This window comes from Manis pentadactyla, chromosome 16, assembly GCF_030020395.1.
Source record: "Manis pentadactyla isolate mManPen7 chromosome 16, mManPen7.hap1, whole genome shotgun sequence".
NCBI classification, from domain to species: Eukaryota; Metazoa; Chordata; class Mammalia; order Pholidota; family Manidae; genus Manis; species Manis pentadactyla.
The window spans coordinates 78,098,727-78,115,403 of NC_080034.1; the positions used below are offsets into that span (position 1 = coordinate 78,098,727).

The 16,677-nt window shown below is 39.9% G+C and overlaps 1 protein-coding gene across 9 annotated transcripts in view; it reads right to left on the reverse strand.

The window, feature by feature from the left end:
• Window positions 1-16,677, reverse strand: part of CARMIL1 (capping protein regulator and myosin 1 linker 1) — a 356,120-nt gene that overhangs the window by 40,054 nt on the left and 299,389 nt on the right. For all 9 annotated transcript variants that reach the window (XM_057493799.1, XM_057493802.1, XM_057493798.1 and 6 more), the window contains 3 exons: window positions 11,904-12,079; window positions 8,891-8,978; window positions 6,138-6,287 (listed from right to left, as the gene is read on the reverse strand). In XM_057493799.1, coding sequence (XP_057349782.1) covers window positions 6,138-6,287; window positions 8,891-8,978; window positions 11,904-12,079 — 414 coding nt within the window. The remainder of the gene's footprint in view (window positions 1-6,137; window positions 6,288-8,890; window positions 8,979-11,903; window positions 12,080-16,677) is intronic.

Consider the following 16,677-nt stretch of genomic DNA (forward strand, 5'->3'; position numbering starts at 1 on the left):
TGTCTGAAGAGATCATTCAGGAAAAAGTTGCTCATGTTTATATTCAAGAGATTTTTGCCTATGTTTTTTTCTAAGAGTTGTATGGTTTTATGACTTACATTCACACCTTTGATCTATTTCAAGTTTACTTTTGTGTATGGGGTTAGACAATAATTGCTGCATTCTCTTGCATGTGGCTGTCAACTTTTGTCACCACCAGTTGTTGAAGAGGCTGTCACTTCCCCATTGTATGTCCATGGCTCCTTTAACATACATTAATTGACCATATATGTTTGGGTTAATATCAGGGCTCTCTACTCTGTTCCATTGGTCTATGGGTCTGTTCTTGTGCCAGTACCAAACTGTCTTGATTACTGTGGCTTTGTAGTAGAGCTTGAAGTAGGGGAGCATAATCCCCCCCAGCTTTATTCTTCCTTCTCAGGATTGCTTTGGCTATTCAGAATTTTTTTGTTCCATATAAATTTTAGAACTATTTGCTCTAGTTCGTTGACGAATGCTGTTGTTATTTTGATCATACTGAATCTGTAGAATGCTTTATAGGCAGGATGGCCATTTTGACAATATTAATTCTTCCTGTTCATGAACATGGGGTGTGTTTCCATTTATTGGTATCTCCTTTAATTTCCCCTCTGAGTGTCCCGTAGTTTTCAGGGTATAGGTCTGTCACTTCCTTGGTTAGGTTTATTCCTAGGTATTATATTCTTTTTGATGCAATTGTGAATGGAATGATTTTGCTGATTTCTCTTTCTGCTAGTTCATCCTTAGTATATAGGAATGCAACAGAATTCTGTGTATTAATTTTGTTTCCAACTTTGCTGCATTCAGGTATTAGATCTAGTAGTTTTTGAGTGGATTCTTTAGGGTTTTTTATGTACAATATTATGTCATCTGCAAACAGGGACAGTTTAACTTCTTCTTTGCCAATCTGGATGCCTTTTATTTCTTTGTGTTATCTGATTGCCATGGCTAGGACCTCCAGGACTATGTTGAATAGAAGTGGGGAGAGTGGGCATCCCTGTCTTGTTCCCAATCTTAAAGGAAAAGCTTTCAGCTTCTCGCTGTTCAGTATCATGTTGGCTGTGGGTCTGTCATATATGGCCTTTATTATGTTGAGGTATTTGCCCTCTATACCCATTTTGTTGAGAGTTTTTATCATGAATGGATGTTCAATTTTGTCAAATGCTTTTTCCGCATCTATGGAGATGATCATGTGGTTTCTGTCCTTCTTTCTGTAAATGTGGTGGATGATGTTGATGGATTTTCAAATGTTGTACCATTCTTGTATCCCTGGGATGAATCCTACTTGATCATGATGGATGATCTTTTTGATGTATTTCTGAATTCGGTTTGCTAATATTTTGTTGAGTATTTTTGCATCTTTGTTCATCATGGATATTGGTCTGTAACTTTCTCTTTTTGTGGTGTCTTTGCCTGCCTTTGGTATTACAGTGATGCTGGCCTCACAGATTGAGTTTGGAAGTATTTCCTCCTCTTCTTCTTTTTGGAAAACATTAAGGAGGATGGGTATTAGGTCTTCACTTAATGTTTGGTAAAATTCAGAGGTGAAGTTACGTGGTCCAGGAGTTCTGTTCTTAGGTAGTTTTTTGATTACCAATTCCATTTTGTTGCTGGTAATTGGTCTGTTCAGATTTTCTGTTTCTTCCTGGGTCAGCCTTGGAAGGTTGTATTCTTCAAGAAAGTTGTCCATTTCTTCTAGGTTATCCAGTTTGTTAGCATATAATTTTTCATAGTATTGTCTCATAATTCTTTGTATTTCTGTGGTGTCCACAGTGATTTTTCCTTTCTCATTTCTGACTCTGTTTATGTGTGTAGATTCTCTTTTTTTCTTCATAAGTCTGGCTAGGGGTTTATCTGTTTATGTTCTCACAGAACCACCTCTTGCTTTCATTGATTCTTTCTATTGTTTTCTTCTTCTCAATCTTATTTATTTCTGCTCTAATCTTTATTATGTCTCTCCTTCTACTGACTTTTGGCCTCATTTGTTCTTCTTTTTCTACTTTCATTAATTGTGAGTTTAGACTGTTCAGATAGGATTGTTCTTCTTTCCTGAGGTAGGCCTGTATTGCAATGTACTTCCCTCTTAGCACGGCCTTCGCTGCATCCCAGAGATTTTGCGGTATTGAATTATTGTTGTCATTTGTCTCCATATATTGCTTCATCTCTGTTTTTATTTGGTCATTGATCCATTGATTATTTAAGAGTACGTTATTAAGCCTCCATGTTTTCATGAGATTTCTCAATTTCTTTGGATAATTTATTTTTAGTTTCATACCTTTGTTGTCTGAGAAGCTGGTTGGTCCAATTTCAATCTTTTTGAATTTACTGAGGCTCTTTTTGTGGCCTAGCATATGATCTATTCTTAAGAATTGATGCACCCTTGAGAAGAATGTGTATCCTGTTGCTTTTGGATGGAGTGTTCTGTAGATGTCTGTTAGGTCCATTTGTTCTAATATGTTGTTCAGTGCCTCTGTCCCTTTACTTATTTTCTATCCAGTTGATCTGTTCTTTGGAGTGAGTGGTGTGTTGAAGTCTCCTAAAATGAATGCATTGCATTCTGTTTTCCCATTAATTCTGTTAGTATTTGTTTCACATATGTAGGTGCTCCTGTATTGGGTGCACAGATAATTATAATGGTTATATCCTCTTGTTGGACTGACCCCTTTATCATTATGTAACGTTCTTCTTTGTCTCTTGTGACTTTCTTCATTTTGAAGTCTATTTTGTCTGATACAACTACTGCAACTCCTGCTTTTTTCCTTAGTTGCATGAAATATTTTTTTCCATGCCTGTCCTTTCATTCTCTGTATGTCTTTGGGTTTGAAGTGAGTCTCTTGTAGGCAGCATATAAACGGATCTTTTTCTTACTCCATTCAGTGACTCTATGTCTTTTGATTGGTGCATTCAGACCATTCACATTTAGGGTGATTATCGATAGGTATGTACTTATTGTCACTGCAGGCTTTAGATTTGTAGTTAACAAAGGTTCAAGGTAATTCTCTTACTATCTAACAGTCTAATTTAACTCACCTAGTATGCTATTACCCACACAACCTAAAGGTTCTTTTCTTCCTCCTCCACTCTTTATATATTAGGTACCATATTCTGTACTCTTTGTGTATCCCTTGACTGACTTTGGGGGTAGTTGATTTGATTTTGCATCTGCTTAGTAATTAACTGTTCTGCTTTCTTTATTGTGGTTTTATTTCCCCTGGTGACAGCTATTTAGCCTTAGGAACACTTCCATTATGTCCTATAATGTGAATATTTTTCCGTTTGGATTGGTCCCACATTTCTCTCAATATTCTTTCATTCCTAGAGATCCTTTTTCCTCTCTGTGTCTCAGCTTCTTTGTATTCCCCTTCTCGAATTTCTATTCCATTTACCATCTCTTCTACTACGTTTAATCTGCTTTTAAATCCCTCCACTGTATGTTTCATTTCAGATATGGAATTTCTTAATGATTGAATCTTTGTTCTAAATTCGTCCCTGAGTTCTTTAATATTTTTCTGTACCTTCACGAGCATGTTTATGATTTTTATTTTTAGCTCTCTTTCAGGAAGATTAATGAGTTCAGTTTCACTTGGCCTTTTTCTGATGTTTGTGGGATTTTGGTTTGAACCTGGTTCCTCTGACCTTTCATATTCGTATGTGGCGCCCAGAAGCTAATGCCCAGAAGCTCTACTGTCTGGAGCTGCTCAGCCCCTGGAGTGATATTGGGGGTCACAGGGGAGCGGCGTTGGTGCCTGGGGGGAGGAAAGAGCTGTTTCCTGCTTCCCGGCTGCTGTGCCTGTTCCCACCGTCAGAACCAGTGGGCCGAGCACACAGGTGGGAGCCTCTGTGCTTTGTGTTTGTGGCTGCTGTGGGCGGGGCCTCCGTCTGGCTGGCATGACATCAGAGCAGGGACTGCTGGTTTGTGAGCCAGTGCTGGCAGCCCAGGAGGAAGGCTCAGCAGGCTGCCTCTCTCAGTGGGAGGCCTCGGAACTGAGTAGCCAGCCAGCAGGATGGAGTCCCTGAAGCTCCTGAAAGGTCCCAACCTGCTGGGCAGAGTGCACCCGGACAGTTTTGTCCCCCTGTCCTTTCTCCTGAGCAGCAAGCTCTGTGCAATCCTTGCCCCTTTAGCAGCCCTCTCGCTGTTAGGAAGTCTCAGACAGCCCACCTTTCTTTTGTCCCAGAGCATTTAGATGTGGATCCCTGTTCTCCACAAGTGGCTGGAATCTCAGTCTCCAAGTGTTCCGCCTGTCTTAGCTTTCCAACCCCACTAATCACCAGAGCACCATGCAATCAATGTAGGTTCGTGCTCCCAGAGCAGATCTCCAGGGCTGGGTGTTCAGCAGTCCCAGGCTTCCACCCCCTCCCCACTCGGTTTCTCTTCCTCCTGCCAGTAAGCTGGGGTGGGGGGAGGGCTTGGGTCCTGCTGGATCACGGCTTTGGTACGTTGGTACGTTACCGGTTTAGTGAGGTCTGCTCTTCTCTCCAGGTGTACGCGCTCCTTTCCTGTTGCTCTTTTAGGATTAGTTGTATTATCTATATTGTTTTATTATATGTGGTTTTTGGAGGTGATCTGTGTCACCTCTCATGCCACCACCTTTAATTCTCTCACTTCCAAGTACACCTACTTTTTAATATGTATTTAGAATAGAAACAGGAGATGCTTAGGCAGAGATAAACTCTTTTTACAAGTTAAAGGCCAAAAACATTAGCTATTGGATCCTTTATCACAAAAACTAGTGACCTTTATTTCAAGTTTTTTCCTTTAAATATATAGCAGAATTCTTAAGCAGAAACATCTTAAGCAATGTCTCAAAAATATCTACTAGATAAATGGGACTAATCTGGCTGAAACATGAGAATGCCTAGAGACTGGCTCAAAAGGTTCCCTTTTAGGGCTTCCTCCTCACCCTGTGTCACCTGGCATCTTCAGTTGCACTAGAACATCACTTGAAATCTAGGATTGTATTTTAAGCTTTCTTTTTGAGTCTCCTTATACACGACAGGGTTTTATCTGGAGAGTACTCAACTATTTTATTCAGACTCTAAAATATAACAATGGTTTATAAATAAGGAATCATTTAAAGTATTACATTCTCTTCTGGCCTAGAAAAATAACATCAGCCACATCAGGTTCTTGGTTTTGAAAGTTAAAAACAAGTACCATTCCTTAACAGTTTGCTGCCTCTAAAATTTACTAAAATCAGTAGTAGCAACCTTTGGGCATAAAACCAGCCCAAACCTATTCTCACCAGCATTCTCTCAGATTATAGGGAATTATTTATAATAATGATCATTTCAATAAACCAAAAATACTGAATAGAGAGGCACATACAACTGTTTTCATGGTAAAGTGAGAACTATACTAAAAATACAAATTTTAAAATAATGGAATAGGAATTGAAGTAAAATTGTCCTCAGAGAAAAAAATTATCAATAACCTGAATATTCTAATTATATGGCCAGATGGATGCACCATGTGAAATTTAGAAGATGAGTAAGGAATCAAGACCTCCTGCTAGGTAAACACTGTAGTGTATATTCCAACTTCTAAGGTACATCTGAACTAAACAGAAATATGAAATAAACAGGAAATGTAAATATAAGAGTACACCCAAAAATTATGTAAACAAAAAACTGGAAGCAGCAGAGGAAAAAAAAATGATAGGAGCAAAAAAGAGTCACCCTACATATTTTATTTGGAAAAAAGTCCTTCCCCACATTTTTAAAAATGGTTTCTTTATTTAAAAATATTTTCTTTTCACAAATGGCCCTTGAAAGTCAAGTTTTCCTAACTAATTTAGAAATTTTTTCCACTATGGCTACAAGGACAGATCCAGGTTTTATGTTCACTGAAACTTTCTCAGTTTTTCTTTGGGAAGGGGATGGGAGTATTCTTTAAGAAAAGTTCTACAAAATTACAAATGAAAAACGAGGCACAGGGCCGTGGTGGGGACCTGACACTCTTTGGCTTCACTAAGAGCCTCTGTAGAACAAGTTACTGAAGAGTTGTCTCTGAGGGAAAGTTTTATTTGGTCTGGTTTCTAAAGGCAAGACATTTAAAAAAAAAAGCCATAGCAGAGTCCAGTGAGCAGGATACGGTGCCGCCGCCAAAGGTCGTGTCTTACCATACAAGTGTCCAGATCTTCCAAACGCTCCATGTCCGTGAGCTCCTCTACTGTGGTAACGGAGGGTTTCACTGGCTTCTCCTCAGTCAGCTCAAACGCTAAAGACTCTTGTTGAGAAAGGGACTTGCCACGTCTGCTGAAATGGTCCGCCTACAGTCAGGGCACACACAGGAGAAGCTAAGGCACAGCGGCACGGGAGGACAGGTCAGCTGCACTCTCGGAGCCGTCTTCCACGAGGTGACGGGCGCAGGGAGGATGCGTCTCCCTGAGGTTAATGACCATTCTTAACACCCTCACACTGGAGCGACTTGAGCCTTTTATAATCTTTCTTTAGAAGACAGATCAAGAAATCACAAAATTTACTTAAAAATATTTTCCTGTCACAAACAACACTTACAAGACAAGTTCTCCTAATTAATTTAGGAATTTTTTCCACTACGGCTGCAGGGACAGATCCAGGTTTTATATTCAGTGAAACTTTTTCAATTTTTCTTTGGGAAAGGGGGTTGGGGGCATTCTTTAAGAAAAGCTCTACAAAATTACACATGAAAAGTAAGGCTTTGGTGGATGAGGATATTAGTCTAGAAGAAAGTATGGAGTGTTCTTTTTTAAAATTTTACTTCATAATTCCTCTGACAGAATTTCTCTTTCTATCTAATCTAATGCTTTAAAGTATCTAAAGAGGGGAAATAAAATGATTCTAACCTTTATTATTTATAAAGGACTGAAAGCAAGGAAATTGCTAACAAAATTTTAACTGCTGCTACTTTCACTGTTTTAATGCAATGAATAATACATTTGATAATATTTATTAATTTTCAGTGTTACGCTTTATGTAAACCTAAAAATTAAATGGCCAGTGGTAGAATAAACTGGGCTGAAACTATATACTCTAGTGCCAAACTGACTCATCCTCAGGAACTTTATTTTGAAACAATGGGAACCAGTTAACAATTCCATGGAATGTTTAAGAACACTTCTAAACTCAGGTTGGAAAAAAATATTCATGTTTACAGAAATGTCTTTGAAAACAAAATTTCATATAGCAGTTAAGCTCTCCTCTTACAATCCAAGCAGTATTAATATTAAAATGAAGCTCAAAACAAAAGTGTATTCACACAACTCTTCTTCAATTGTAAAAAGAAAATGTTAACATTTTCTGAATAATTAAACTCCTCGAAGAAGGACAAATGCAAAAAAAAAGCGAAAAATTCAAACTCTGAGTACAGTTCTCACTGGCAGGCATGTTGACACAATATCCAATATTTACGCCATCAAGCAGGCCTTTTGAGGCAGCCCCTGGCGCGGTGGGCTATCGATAAACTGTTCCTACAGAGGATACTCTGTTGATTTTGTTTCTGCTTATTTTAAGAAAAGTCTGAATTGGGAGCTCTAAGCAATAACATAGCTGTTCACTGCATCCTGGACTAGAAACCAGTGCTTGCTAAGTTCTCTGTGTTTTTTATATTTCCAGTTTGCCACAAACCAACACTTTGGCAAAATACAATTAAGTACGAAAAATTAGAAAAATAACATGTTTGGATATTGTGGGCACCACAAATTGCTCTAAAAGTTTTTCCATGTTTCCTCTTCGTTGCTGAACTAACCTTGTCATGGGCTACAATCCATCCGTTAGTGGACCAGCCAGTCCACTCGTATACTTTGAGTAGCAGCACTAAAAAAATATACCTTATCTTTTAGATTTTAGAGGAGAGTGTAAAAGTTTTTCTGAAATGAATTTTTTGAAATAATCATGTTGTCTGTCTCATGGAAAAGCTGTTACTGTTCCTCTCATTTTAGTTTCTGCTAGTGTCAACAATTCAAAGCCATAAAACTGGGTATCTCAGCCTACACAGTTAACCTGAAATTTTTCTCTAGAGAGAACATGGTAACTTGCTTGTGAGATTTCTACTGTATCATATTGCTAATATTTTTGAGATAGAAGATATAACCAGTAATAAAACCTTCATCTGTGCCTCAGAGGACTTTCTGAAGTTTGAGGACCATGAAGTGTCTTTCCTGTTTTTTAATCGAGGTATGTACAATATAATGTACAAATCTTAGTGTATAGCTTGATACATTTTGACATGTATATATATGCATGTAACCACCACCTAGATCAAGATATCAAACATTCTAATTTTTCCTCCCTTCAAGTTTTTGATATAGTTTTCATATGCACTGATACTGGAAGTAAAGGCTTCTACCTTGGTGTGGAACTAGTCTCTAGATGAAGAAAAAATTAGTTTTTCCACCTTGGTTATATGCAGAGGAGTGCTTGGGCACCAAGCAGCTATCAATCACTACAATAGTCTTGGCACTCTAGCACTTCCTTTGGACTCCAAATATTTCATTCCCAACCAGGTTATAAGAGTAGTCCACTTTCTCAAATAATCATATCAGAGAGCAACAAAATGAGCTGAGACTAATTAAGTAATCTAAAATAATCTTAATTTTAGATCTCAGTCTTATCATCTCTTACCAAAACTTTTGACCTGCATTATAAATGACAACAGGATTTCTGGATTCCATCACTTCTGTTCTCCCCTACCATTCCCTTTAGAGAAATTCTAACATATTCTAGAATGGCAAGACCCAGTGTCGAAGAGGAAGGAGGGAAACTAGGATCTTAACCCATAAAGCTGCAGAGTAGTCAAATATAGAAGAGAAACCACATTCCCACACCAGAGACTGCCCTGCCATCCCAGCAGACTGAAAGAGGAGGTCCCATTCGAGACGTCCACGGCACTCACCAGTCTATGGTGGCAGTGTGAAAGTGCGTCCAGAATTTCATCCACGATTCGATCAGAGAGGAAGGAGGCCACCGTCAACTTCACTTCACTGTGTGAAAATCAGAAGGATAGAGCAGCATTTTACTTTGTGCAGGAAAAAAACCCACCCATGTGTGAACAGGGCGAAGGACTTCTAAAAATAAGCCTTAAACACTGCCATAAACACACAGGTAATAGACTTTCTTTAGCAATTTCAACCTGCCTCTGCAAATGCAAAACTCAAGATTTAGTGGTAGAAATGAAAAGCACCTGAATAAAGACAAACTTAATGGGAACCATATGTAACCTGTGGTGAGGAACAATTCATCCATTGACATAAATTAAAACAAACCTGGGCTGGAGTAAATTAACAAAGTCTAGGCAGATTGTTAAACCTTGGTTATTACTTTACTATGCTTATCCTCCTCTTTAAAAATATTTTTACCCATCAAATAGCACCATATTGAACAGCTTCTGCTTTGACCTGCCATCCTGGAATCATTACAAATTCATTGTTTTCTTGCCTTTTATGAACTGAGGTTACTGAAATGTTGCAGGTTTAAGGCCTCTTGCCTCATCTTAAACAGGTGTCCAAAAACAGAAAGCGGCTTACAGATTTCACTAATGAACAACTCAGCCACTAAGATCCTGGTCAGATAGCTGGTATTTTGGAGCATTTAAGCTTTTTGTTATTCTCAAGAATTCAAATTTCACATGTGTTTTCAGTCTGAAAGACCTTACCTAAATTCACACATGCACAAATGTACATACATGCACAATACATTTAAAGGTAAATGTGGGGAGAGATACGTACCCACATTCTAACACTGTCTCGTATGCTCAGTGTGCTTTTCAAGTCAACAATTTCAAAGTTTTTAGAGCAGGGAAAGGAGTTATGAAAATAAAATTATTTAATCCTAAAGCTAAATTGAAAGTCTACTTATGTAACAGGGAAAAACCTTTCTATCCTAAAGGCAATAATCTGCACTGAGATTTCTCTGCCCGGGAAGATTTCTGATGGCAGGGCAGAAGAATGGAAGCACTAACTCTTTGATGTCTATATTAAAAATTTTCCTGGGCTAAAGATAAAAGGTTTCTTTAACTCCTCCCTCTGTAGCTATTTGGTTTACCTAATACTCTATTATTCCCCAGAGGCATCCACTGATAAGATTCACCCAAGACTCTTATTAAAAATACACATTATTGAGTCTCAGCCCAGTAAACCTCCAGAGGGTCCTGGGAATCTAATTTTAACAAGTACTTCCTCTGACTTTTTTAGGCATTTTGGGGAATTACTTCCTCATAAAACTATAGTCAGTAGTTTTTTTCTCTCTTTCTTTCCCTCTCTCTCTGAGGGAGGAAGGGGTGGTTTACCCATTTCAAATTATAACACCAAAAAGGATTCTTAAAAATGCAACATTTTTTAAACATCTCGGGATTGTTCTATCACTTTATTACTGGATGCTATATTTCCTTACTGATTTAGATTCGAGTTTATCAACTTTTTAGAGGCAATGATTCTACTTAACCTCCATGTGCATACATGCATGTGAATGTATACATAAATGCAAGTGTGGGGGTGCATATTTTCTATCAGTGCTCAGTAACATACACTATAAAAAGCCAAGTAACGAGTTAGTGGACATATAATGGATTCACTGATATGAGGAGTCCTATATCTTTCAGATACACGTTCCTCTTTCACAATTTGTTCATTTTCAAGGGAAGTGACCATATTTGACGGAATTTTGTACCCCACTAAAGGCATCAGCGTCTGATCTACTGGTGGTTCAGTCCATTAATATGAAAGAATGGTGGTTAGTACATTTTTTTCTCCTTAATATTTAAGGGAATTCAATAAAAATTATGAAATCACAAGTTAAGGAAATAAGTAAACATACCTTATAAGAAATAAGAGTTCATAAAATCACTAATCTATGGGGTCCTATAAACCCTCTGGAAGTCTTTTGTAAATTTCTTAGGTCCTTCCAACTGTCTTACAGTTCAGTTGAGTAGGAACTAGGGTCTTTTACTTCTAAAAATCACCACACATATAACATACACACAGAATAGCCATCTAGTTACTGCAGAATTCTCAACCCTCAAAGTTCGTAATCCTTTTTTTATGGTGTTTACTTATCAGCCTTCTATCTAGATTATGGTGATATAATATTTGGCTCATTTTAACTCTCATTTTTCTTACAGGCTGTCATTTTAGCTACATCATTATGCGTCAGTACAACTTTTAACTCTCCAGATAAAAGCCATTATTTTTTGCTACATCTAAAATGGGAAACTTAAGATAAGTTTCTGAACTTGGTTCCTAAACATCTGATTCCCCAACAAAAAAACATAATGAGAATTAGCTATAATGTAATACTGGTAATTACCTCAGAGTCTATATAAAACACCAGGAAAGTTTGTTGGTGATCACACCTAATCATTTGTATCTTGGCATATTTCTCAAACTGTACCAAGCAAAATTTATGTAAATACTCCAGAGCACTAATAGCACATTCATGGTATCACAGACACACCAAAAGAACCCAGAAAGAAAACATGGTGAGGTTATAGTGGCCTCTTTGCCTATATATAGAGAGAGACAGACAGGCTGTACATTTGCTCCTAATAGTGTGGTGGTAGAAAGTAAACTGATCTCAGTCTTCAAGTTAGTGACTTAAAAAGGCAGAAGATAAGCTTCACAAACAGAAAAAAGAGATTACAAACATGTACTCCCCTATTAAAAATTAAACACTTAAAAAGAGCAGAAAACTGTGTGCTCTCCAGTAACACAGGCCTATCTGTGGCTGTCTTATTTTGGAAATGTATAAACCTATGCAATCCTGCCCAGCTCTAGTTACATGCAGTCAGTGCCTGTCCGACATGCCTACAACACAGCACACAGGGTAAAGCCAACAGTAACGCTCTCCACAACTGCCTCGACTGCATTTCTCAGAAACTGCGGACCCTAGGTCTATTAACATTACAAACCTACCTAATTTTGTTAAGGATATCGATTCCAGACTTCTCCAACAGAACATTTTTAACAAAAGCACGTGGGATGGAAATCTTCTCGGTGCTGGCATGAATCAAGTCTTGTCGAATGTGGGCTTTCTTCATCACGTTGGGACAAAGATTCTCTGCAGCGTCCACCATGGCCTCAAGGAGCACCTGCAATGGCGCGGGGGGCCAGGTGAGGGCGCTGCGCAGGAGGCGCCGCCACAGAACCCACCGGCGGGTGTGCGTGGCGCCGAGCCCTGGCAGGACGGGGACACCGCGGGGTCCTGGGGCGCGACCGATGGTTCTGGGCTGCTCCCGGGTGCTGGGTGACTGCGGGACGGTCACTGACCTCGGGTGACCACTTTAAATCACTTGGCAGACCCGCCCGAGCTGCGTGCTGCCATCTGACCGGCTGTGTTTAACACAGATATTCGCGGTATGATTTAAAAAGACAAGAGTTCAGGCTTTCACGTACCAGCTTACCACACCAGGCTGCTCTCCCTGCTCCTGGAAAATAAAACCACAGGCATCCCTAGAAAATATCCCAGACTTGAATTCTCATGTGATTCTGCAAATCACAGAGACCCCAAATCAGCGTGAACCATTCAACAGCTCTAGCAAAACGTGTAAGTAATAGAAAACCACAGAAACTACTGCCCGTTTTATTCTCTTAAAAGAAAAGCTTTAGTGTTAGGCAAAATTGTAATTGTTATAACAACAATAAACATGAAAAACAAAAGCACACAGCTTTTAATAAACATTAATAATAATCAAAACACACTTCCGTAGCATTTTAGAGTTTGGTTTCTGTACATTTCATCCTCCCAGCATCTGTGAAGATGGTGGAAGCTCCTCATGTGCTCGAATCACATGAGCCAAGGGAAGTGAACGTGCCTGAGGCGGATGACGCGGCTGCTAGGTGTGAAAACGGCACCAGCATTAATGTCAGACCTAAGTTTGAATCCTTGCTCAGGGACAATGAGCTAAGCTACTGCTCTCTCAATTTCACTTTCCTCAGCTATAAATGGCAAAAAAAAAAACCCTTGCCTCATAGAATTACTGAAGATGAAATTATATTACATATATAAAGTGTTCAGTTGTCTCACATACAATAAAAGTTCAGTATATCACAGACTATATTATTAATGTTTTCAGAGATGCTACTATTAGTGATAAGATCCCAGTTTTTAAAAGGCAGGCTTGACCCCATTACTATTCCAGGGTGAACAAGGACTAACATAGCATTATTATGCAAAGACTATGTGCTTAAATATTCACGTGCAAAGCACAATTCCACTAGTAAAACCTCTCATTACACTGTGTGATGAGCAGCAGAACAGTAGGGTGTTTATAAAACACCTTGTGCAAATCAGGGGAGGAGAGGAAGGAGGGAGGCAGCCACTTGCGAAGTTTCCAAAAGCGACTTGTACTTTGACAGTGTTCTTTCCCATTGTAACTCTGACTAGTTCCTGATTAAGAACATTTTTCCCAGAAAGCTGCAAACAGTGCCAATAAAGGTGGCTTACGACTACTTGTTGGTGTTAGAATAAACACATTCTGATCCAGATGGAGTAGGAGCCCAGAGCTCCTGATAAGAATGGCCACAGGTATCTATATGCTGTCTGGATTCCATCTTATATATCGGTATTTTGTGCCTTTCTGAAAGGTCCCCAGCCTGGCAGTGCTAACTCAGTTGCAATGACCCCCAGACCTAAAGAGAGGCCGCCTGGCTTCCAGCGTGGGCCCTGACATGAAATTCCATGGAATGTTAAGTGAGTAGCATTAAGTGAATAACCTTTGCACATCTCTGCAGTCTCACCTATAAAAATTATTTCTAAGGTCTCTCTGCTCTACAAATCCATGATTGCCTCACTTTGACCCTATGCAAAGGAATTTCACCCTCCCCATAGCATTCAACTCAACAGACACTTTGCAGTTAGTTTCCCACCACCAACTCTAGCCCAACACCAACAATATAACGCAGCACTTCATACTCTACACGTAAACGAACTTCATGATTTCTCTTGGTCCACATAACAACCCTGTTAAGTGAAAGCAGATTTTTAGCAAACCCATTTTATATATGAGGAAATTGGGGTTCAGAGGAGATAAGTGTAAGGTCGTTTAGCTGGTTAATGGACAGCTGAGGTGGGTCCTGTTTCCTACTTGTTTCCTGTCCTGGCTGTCCTCTTCCAGTGCCCTCACCCACTGCCAAGAGGAGTGTCCCCTTCTTTCTTCATTACCTACAATCTCTGTCCCCTGTTCCCGTGATCAGTGGCATGTAAGGCTGTCACGGTGTGCTTTCTGGTGGTAGGGCTGCCAATAAGGGGAGAAAGGATGAGAAGATACATTTGCAGTGGAGCCCCTGACCACTTCTTTGTGTCCAGCCTCCAGCTCTGGTCCTTCACACAGCACCTCCTTCCAGGTCCCATGGCCCTCTGTACACCAAACCGTATTGTTCAATATCCGTCCTTCCCATGGCTTCAAGTTACTGCCTATACACCAGCAATGCTCAACCAGATGTCTATCTACAGCCACCTACCTAGTATATACAATACATAAATAATATAATCTATTAAGCATTTCTACCTGGATGTTCTACCACGGAAAGTTCAACTACAACATTTCATCCTTCCCTTGCCTCCATCTGAACAGTAACTACAACAGCAAAATCAACTGCTCTTCCAAAGATCTTATTGTGAGGTATGGCACCAATATATTTACAAGTCCCTCTAAACTCTACCTAATTTACCCCTTCTACCACATCTGTCTCTACAACATGTTAAATTTACTCCTATATGTTTCCTCATAAGCAGAATATGACAAAAGGATTATTCATAAGCACCAAATGGGAATCCCTGAAACATCCGGTACTTGCTTAACTCTGTAGCCTCGTGTCCTGTCCTATCTCTATATTCCCCTCGGAACTATTCACATCCAACTGTAGCTCCAGTTCCCCACATAATCTAGGCTTTGTCCGCCTGCTTCGCACACACCGTCCTTAGCCTAGCATTCTCCTTTTTCCTTCTGCAGCCAGAATAAATAATCTCTTCTCCTCCACACTCAGCTCAGCTCAGGCACTGCCTCTCCAAGGAGACTTTCTTGCTTTCACTCTCCTTACATCCTTCGTATCCCAAACTGTGCTTGATGACATTCCTGGCTGGTCCCATAGCACCCAGTGGGGACTTCAGTAATCAAATGTGTCATAAGATGCTCAAGAATACCATTTGGGGGGTCCAAGAACCCCTTTGAGAATATGAAAGACACTCATCCAGAAAAAGGAGTTTGAAATTCTGCATCTAATTTTATAAGTTCATGGAGAACGAGAGGCACCGGACTCCAGACCCACAACTCGTACCTGACGGCAACTGTGAAGTCCCACCCTACGTTCCCAGGGCCTGGAACCCTCCTTTGAATGATCTCTAAGGGACATAAACAAGTATGACAAGCCCAGGGACTCGGTGAGTACGGGTACTGAACAGTCCATTCCTTCTCTGCTGCTCTCCAACGCCACCTGTCATCCTGAAGTTTGTATACATGTGTGCATCTATTTCTGGAATCTCCCTTTCTGTCGCATTGGTTTGTTTACTGTATATCATCCTAATTATGATATCTTAATATGTGGTAGGACAAGACTACCAATTTTCTCGTTCTTCGTAAGTGCCTGGGCTATTCTTGAACACTGCTTTTCCATATGTTTATAATTAGCTTTGTCACATTCTGTTAAAAACCTGTTGGGATTTTTATTAGAATCGTATCCAATAATAGATGAGTTTGAGAAAAACTGACATCCTGTGATACTGACTCTTCCTATCCATAAACAGGGCACTATTTTACTTTTAGACTTTCTTTAAAGTCTTTCAATCAAGTTTTATAATTCTTCTCCATTGTGGTGTTATACCTCTTTGATTTATTCACATGTACTTTACGTTCTTTTGCTATTTTGAGTGGTGACTATTTTTAATGACATTTTCTAAGTGTGATGTAAGTAGTTTTAAGAAATACATAGTTGGTCATTCAGAAGACCAGCTACATATTTCCCAAGTATATCTGGTTTTCATCCACAGTTCCTGAAAACACTTCAGAGCCTTAAAGGTGAAATGGGTGTCTTGCCGTGTTGATGAGAGACTTTTGGACCCCACCTAAGGGGGGGCTGGAGGCTAAATCAGCCAATGGCCAACAATTAAGTCAATTATGACTATGCGATAAAGCCCTCAAAATCCAGTGAGAAGACCGTTCTCTCCCTTTGGCGTACTGCTTCTCTGTCTGAGACAGCATCCATGCTTTGGGGAACCAGAATACGTCCGTGTGCCCCCGAGCCAGGCCCTGAGCTCCATGAGGACAGACGCTTCTTTATTTGGGAACTTGCCCCATGTATCTCTTCATCTGGCTGCTAAATTTTATGATATCCTTTATTAAACTGGTAAACCTAAGTGTTCTGTGAGCCGCTCTAGCAAATAAATTGAAGCCAAGGGGGAGGTCGTGGGAACCTCCACTGCCTGGGGTTTTCATCCGGCATCTGAAATGGGGGGTGGTGGGCAGTCCTGTAGGATGGGGCCCCGAGCCTGGGGATCTGGTAACTGAGTTCTCAGACGCCCTGCTGGTGTTTGACTGACACACACACACACACACACAGACACACAGACACACAGACACACACACACAGACACAGACACACACACACACACACACACACACACACACACACACACACACACACACACACACACACACACACACAGACACACACACACACACACACACACACA